The 7,156-nt window shown below is 42.1% G+C and overlaps 1 protein-coding gene across 2 annotated transcripts; it reads right to left on the bottom strand.

The window, feature by feature from the left end:
• Nucleotides 1-316: 316 nt before the first annotated feature.
• LOC135550690 (E3 ubiquitin-protein ligase RNFT1-like) lies at nt 317-6,898 on the bottom strand. 2 transcript variants are annotated; one of them, XM_064981715.1, is made up of 10 exons: nt 6,693-6,898; nt 6,453-6,542; nt 5,521-5,972; nt 5,348-5,424; nt 5,158-5,258; nt 3,992-4,145; nt 2,074-2,232; nt 1,857-1,922; nt 1,576-1,677; nt 317-1,388 (listed from the first exon to the last, which is right to left on the bottom strand). In XM_064981715.1, exons 2-10 carry the CDS (start codon nt 6,479-6,481, stop codon nt 1,254-1,256), a joined length of 1,275 nt encoding a protein of 424 aa, XP_064837787.1. In that variant the 5' UTR covers nt 6,482-6,542; nt 6,693-6,898; the 3' UTR covers nt 317-1,253. The 2 variants fall into 2 exon arrangements, with proteins under 2 accessions (XP_064837787.1, XP_064837788.1); XM_064981716.1 differs by lacking the exon at nt 6,453-6,542.
• Between the last annotated feature and the right edge of the window lie 258 nt (nt 6,899-7,156).

Here is a 7,156-nt window from a genome sequence, read left to right as displayed (position 1 = left end):
TGCTCACGAACAGGGATGTTAACAAATTCGTGCACATAATGAGAGAAATAAGCTTTTTGTGTGTTTGGAACATTTATGGGATCTTTTATTTCAGCTCATGAAACATGGGACCAACACTTCCCAGGTTGTGTTTATATGCCTTCACTTCTCTGGCAGGCCTAATGGAACATGTGTTTCATGTTACTGTGAATTCCTCCTGAGAACAGTATGTGAACCAGGGACAGGCTAGATTGATGCTTTTCTGTGTGTCCCTCAGACTTCTGCACACTTAATTTTAACGATGAATGGATTGTAAATAACTGAAAGACAAAGTTGGTTCATAAGCTTAAACATTGTGTATTATATGAGTAAATGTAAACACCCAGAGCCAATTTGCATCTAGGCTATAAAAAAATAATTTTATATATTTAATTTCATTTGTTGATTGAACAACTTTATGCAAGAAAAAATGAACTGATTTGACTACATAGTTAAATATGATTAAAAAAATGGATTCTCCCAGTCTTTGGTTTTCAAAAAGGATGTAACCGTCATTGCTTTATAAAAATATTTTAAGGATCGAACCAAATCTCATTTGTCATCTGGAAAACAAATGTAAAAAATCTGACTTCATTTGAAAAGAATAAATCCCCAAAATTAAGAATTTAAATAGCAACCTTGGTGTTTTATCATTTCTCAAGGTGTTGAGTACATTTTGTTCTTTAACCACGACTAGTCTGAGTGCCTGTATCAGACACAGAATGGCATCCCCTTTGCAACACGCTGTCAGTTTGTGCTGTCTTGCCAAATCCTATGATCAATGGCAAACACAGATGTGGTAACAGGCTATTCCCTGACAGCTGGCCTAATAAAGAGGCTGTCTGGTCTGTTTTTTTAGGCTGGCTGTGAAAACAAAAAACATGAATATTTCCACATCATGATAAAAAATCTAAACGTTTAGAAAGAAAAGGAACTAAAAACAGCACTAGAGGGCATGCAGAGAGAGAACTACCGTCAGTTAGTCGTGTAGAAAAGTGACAGTAGGAGAGGGAGTTACAGTTGCAGCAGTAACAGTAACATGCCAAGGTGCTGAGTGCATCCCAATCCTATTGCAAATATTACGTTGGCCAGTAGTAGGCACAGCCCTTAATGAATGGAGGAACAGTGTGGTCATCAGCTTCACAAGCCAATGAGTGGAGTATTGCTGTTAATACAACTGTCATTCACACATCGCAAACAGTGTCTCCACTTCTTTCCTCCATTGTCTCCTTCTCTCAGTAGATTTGAAGGTAAGGTGACGTGGCCCCGTCCCTCCACTTGTGGACCTTGTCTGTGATGGCCGCGCAGCAGAGTGGACACATCTTCTCCCGGTTGAACCAGAGAGCAATGCACTCGTCACAAAAAATGTGCTGTTGTTGAGAGAGAATAAACAGGCATTCTTTATCCAACCATGTGCAGAATCAAAAGGAACAATGAGTATACCCTTGTGTGGCTGGAATATTGAAATCAAACTATAATGTGTAACTACACAGTAGGAGTTAAGAAAAGTCAGTAATATTAGTGTTTTCCATCTCATGGATGAGTGGTCTCTCTCACCTGACACAGGAGGGCCCTTGGGTCTCTGTACTCTGCCTGACAGATAGGACAGATGTCCCCAGCCTCACTGCACTGGCTCCTGGTGGCTGCTGCCCCCGTGTGCTGAGGAGGAGGAACAACGCATATTTACAACCCACAAAGTCATCCAAACTCCTTACAAGTGTCGCCATTATACTCACATGATACACATGATCTACACATGAGCAAGACTGTTCAAGACAGTACTCACATACCATCACTAAGGAAACAGTTAACATGTTGATGTATTTAAAGTACTGTACCTCGCCACTGAGAAACATCCTCACAGTTTTCTGGAAAGACCCCCACTGTCCATACAATCCTAAAAGCTACATTTAAAAAGTAAGCGTTTAGTACATTTAAACAAAAAAGGTGAAAAAAATACAATTTAGCCGTTTTCAGAGTTTCCACTACTAAGGAGTCACTTCAAAGCATACATCTTTGATAAATGCAGTGTGATGCAGTCATAAGGTCAGTCACCTTGAGTATGAAGTAGACCAAAGCCAGCAGAACTCCCAGGGTGAGGCCAGTATTTCCATCCACTTTCTGGTAGGTGACCAGGTAGCGGAACCATAGGGGGGTGGGAGCCACAGCCTGGTACACCTGGCCCACCTCTTCAGTCAGCATGTACAACCGTCCCTGGGGACAGACAGAAAGGCATAGATGAATGCTTTCTCGCCATAACTTTTGGGCCCCCAAAATGCTGGTAGAACCTACAGTTAATTCAGAAAGTTTTCAGACCCCTTGACCTTTTCCACATTTTGCTATGTTACAGCCTTATTCTAAAAATGGATAAATCCCCCCCCCCCCCTTATCTACACACAATACCCCATAAAGACAAAGGAAAAAGTTTTGTTTTTTTAATTCTAGCAAAAAAACTGAAATATCACATTTACATAAGTATTCAGACTCTTTACTCAGTAGATCGTTGAAGCACCTTTGGCAGCGATTACTGCCTCGAGTCTTCTTGGGTATGACGCTACAAGCTTAGCACACCTGTATTTTGGGAGTTTCTCCCATTCTTCTCTGCAGATCCTCTCAAGCTCGGTCAGGTTGAACGGGAGCGTCGCTGCACAGCTATTTTCAGGTCTCTCCAGAGATGTTCAAATTGGGTTCAAGTCCGGGCTATGGCTGGGCCACTCAAGAACATTGAGACTTGTCCCGAAGCCACTCCTGCGTTGTCTTGGATGTGTGCTTAGGGTTGTTGTCCTGTTGGAAGGTGAAACTTCACCCCAGTCAGAGGTCTGGAGCAGGTTTTCATCAAGGATCTCTCTAGCTCTCTGTACTTTGCTCCAGTCATCGTCTCCCAGTCTCTGCCTCTGAAAAACATCTCTACAGCATGATGCTGCCACCACCATGCTTCACTGTAGAGATGGTGCCAGGTTTCTTCCAGACGTGACACTTGGCATTCAGGCCAAAAAGTTCAATCTTGGTTTCATCAGACTAGAGAATCTTGTTTCTCATGGACAGAGTCCTTTTGGTGCCTTTTGGCAAAATCCAAGTGGGCTGTTATGCCTTTTACTGAGAAGTGGCTTCAGTCTGGCCACTCTACCATAAAGGCCTGATTGGTGGAGTGCAGCAAAGATGGTTGTTCTTCTGGAAGGTTCCCCCATCTCCACAGAGGAACTCTGATCACTCTGACAGAGTTCCATCGGGTTCTTGGTCACCTCCCTGACCGAGGCCCTTCTCCCCTGACTGTTCAGTTTGGCCGGACGGCCAGCTCTAGGATGGGTCTTGGTGGTTCCAAACTTCTTCCATGTAAGAATGATGGAGGCCACTGTGTTCTTGGGGGCCTTCAATGCTGCAGAATTGTTTTGGTACCCTTCCCCAGATCTGTACCTTGACACAATCCTGTCTTGGCGCTCTAAGGATAATTCCTTCGACGTCATGGCTTGGTTTTTGCTCTGACATGCACGGTCAACTGTGGGACCTTATATAGACAGGTGTGTGCCTTCCCAAATCATGTCCAATCAATTGAATTTAACACAGGTGGACTCAAATCAAGTTGTAGAAACATCAAGGATAATCAACGGAACAGGATGCACCTGAGTTCAATTTCGAGCCTCATATTAAAAGGGTCTGAATATTTACGCAAATAAGGTATTCAAAAAAAAATGTTTTTGCTTTGTCATTATGGGGTATTGTGTGTAGATTGATGAGGAAAATGTTTCATTTAATCCATTTTAGAATTAAGCTGTAACGTAACAATTTGTGCTGCAATTTCTATTTCAGTTCTTCACAGTGGAGACTAGAGCAATCTGTCACCTGTATCTGGCAAGAGCGAATGAGCATAGCCTACTTGTAGTCACACAACTGGAGAGAGCATCTTTCCATCTGTGACAGAAAAATTAACAATTGTATAGTGGATCAATAAAGCTGTATTGTATTTCTTCGTTACCTGGGCTCTGTAGGTCACCAGGCTAGAGGGCAGCAGTAGGATAAGGCACTTAAAACCCATGATGAGGAACTTGAGTGTGAAGTTGGTGATGCCCACCACCCATAGGACCTCCCAGAAACCTGTGGGCTCAACAGCTGGGTTTAGGAAGATGAGGCTGAGAACGAGGGAAAGATGTGGATTACGTATTATGCTCCTGATGATTTTAATGTTGGTTTATTTTGTGTATTATGTCACTATGTCAACCGCAAATGTCCACAATGTATCCAATAAGGTTTTCCTATTCTATTGTATTCGGTTTTCTGCTCTGGGCCCGGTTTCCTAAAAGCATCTTAAGGCTAAGTTCATCGTTAGAACTTCAGTAGCAGCATTGTTAAATCTCTTACCGGTTTCCCAAAAGAATTGTTACTAAAGTTGCACTTGACAAATCTTGTTATAGAACAGCTGTGCTTCGTTAGATGAGTTTTTTCCTTACCATGTCACTTTATACACAGAAGACCTCCACTAAACATAGAATCAATATGTTTATCTGTCTCTCTGTGACCACTGATAACTTCACAACAACGTTGACTACAAATACAAAGTTGCCAATGTCGAAGAATATAATGATTCAAATGAAAACAGGTGATTGAATTAAAACATGAATAGCTTACAGTATATGCTACAGGCCTATATCATTTTAAATGTTTAAATCAATTTCATGTTCATTCAACTGAGTTCTATTTAGCTAATTGGAGGCTAATGTTAAATTTTTGACTCATTTCATGATGTGTAACAACATGTGAGCATTGTGGCAGAAAATCTTGATTTAGTGCATTATTTTAGGGTAAGCATTAGAATAAGCCGCCTCACTATCGGCAGTCAAAGGTGATATCTTTCTAGGAGCTGCTCCGTCGTCAGTATTGTGGAAAAACTTGAATGTTAAGGTACGATTTGAATGGATAAATCTGATCCAAGAGCAGTTCTGCCTTTCCTTCAGTCCTAGCAGTATCGACACAGGCCTCAACGACGTATTTAGCGAACGTTCACGGAAATCACGTAACATCTTCGGCCTTTGTAGGAAAGACGCATCACTTAAAAACACTTGTAAAAAATATTCCATTGCTATGGGGAAGTTGGGCCCAGGTCTGCTCTGGTAAGGGAAGTAAGGGGAAACGGAAGTGTCTCACCAATAGTAAAGTGTCTCGGTGAGAAAAGTGTAGTAAAGCAGGAGTGTGGAGGACGCCAGGAAGAGGAGCAGCCATACACACTCGATCTTTGACCGACGATCCTGAGGAGATACATGAAGGATCATATTCAGAGGTTTGAAACACTGATGTAGAAATTAATGAAGAAAGAGTGTTACTGTTAGTGACTTACCTGAAGAAAGACTTGGGTTTGAATGTTCTTATTCACATAAAGAAAAGTTGTAAATAAGCCAACTCCAACAGCTAGACCTGCAACAATGTCATGAATGATATTTCTTTCAAACTTGAGATAAATAAAAAGTTGTTCCTGACTGTATATCTATGTCATTGTTGCCCGACACTTACCCAGGGCATGTTGGATGACCAGTTTAGCACCGAGGATGATTATGAAAGGAAGACTCTTCTGAACCCAGCGGAAGAGGTAGCGCAGCTCCAATAATGAGGTGCTGGGCTCCCCTGACTCCAGATCAGCATCAGCCGGGTCCACCTCACTGGGCTCACTGTGGGAGTGCTGGTGTCCCCCACCATGTGAATGAGAGTGGCTGTGGGAACTGGTTCTGGACCTACGGGATGACGCCCCTCCTCTACATGACTCCCAGGACCCGCTGGAGAGGATAGGTACCCGGACCGCTCCACTAGTCTCCGGGACAGCAGAACCCCCTGTAGTCCCTGCTGGTGTCCTGGTCAGTAGCGTCAGAGACAAACCATGTCCTGCCTGATGGACACCCAGCTCACTGGAGTTAGGCTGCATCACAGTTGGGGATACCCTCGACTTCAACGTTCTTTTGGAATCACTCCTTCAACAAATAAATTGTTAGAGGTTAAGGAGGAAAGACAAGATACCGTGTGGTTATAAAATGTACAGATGCTAGTTTACAATCTAGCGGACCTTTTCAAGCTATGTTCGCTAGCTAGGCATAGCTAGAGTAACGTACAGGTTGTTGACAGCATAAACAAATATTGTGATGCAGCCTAGTAATGTTACTTTGGCTGGGTAAATGACAGTCAGATTCAGGACGGTGTGTTCATCAATATACATCAATACACACTTTTGTATTTGGTCTATCTAGCAACTGTTTTATCTTTTGTTTACATTTAGGGAGTGACAGTTAGCTAGCTAACGTACATGAGTAGCTAGCGAAACAGCTAGCTAACGTTAACTGTGGCAAGCTGTCAGATCAACATTACAATTGACAGCTTTTTGACAAATATAAATATCATGAAATGGTTGTTGACCGTGTTGGCACTGATTACATGATTTTAAAAAGGACCCTTACTTCACCAAGTAAGTCGAGTGAAAACACATATTTACAGCAACGACCTGGGGAATAGGTTCTGCATGGGAGAGGAGGGGATGAATGAGCCACCTGGAACATGATAGAGATGGCAGTTAGCTAACTACTGTACTGTTAGATTTCGGGTGATAGATCTTTGCCAAACGGCTAACGTTAGCAGCTAGCTAGGCTACTGTTGTTATAACGTTTCTTTAGCAATGCAAGCAGAAAGGTTTAAAATACCTGTCATACTGAGTCTAGAGTTTCATGACAAGCCACCGTTCTCCATCGAATAATCTGTCCAAAACCCAAAATTAAACGAAAATAAAAGAAACAACCTAAAATAAAACTAATTCGCAAGTTAAACCATAATCCTATCGTTTGGGAGCATAGAGCTAGATAGAGGACTCATCTTTATATCTGTGCCATTATTCGCCTTATGTAGCCCCGCCCACTTGACCCAGTTCCATTCTGATTCGATTTTGTTTCCGTTTCACAACTTCCGTCAACGCTAGCTAATAATATAAAACCGCACATCATTAACACGTCTTAACAAATAAACAAAAACATGGCTCACATTTGGGAACACACACACATGGCTATTTGGAGGTCGGATGATAACCATAGACCATCCTTCCATGATTAATTGATAAAATTGCCTAAAATTACATATGGGTACATTTTAATTAAGTCGTGCTCACCTTGGG

This window comes from Oncorhynchus masou, chromosome 12 (assembly GCF_036934945.1).
Source record: "Oncorhynchus masou masou isolate Uvic2021 chromosome 12, UVic_Omas_1.1, whole genome shotgun sequence".
In the NCBI taxonomy this organism is placed as follows: Eukaryota; Metazoa; Chordata; class Actinopteri; order Salmoniformes; family Salmonidae; genus Oncorhynchus; species Oncorhynchus masou.
The sequence above is the reverse complement of the archived record's forward strand: the minus strand, read 5'-3'. Positions and strand labels throughout refer to the sequence as shown.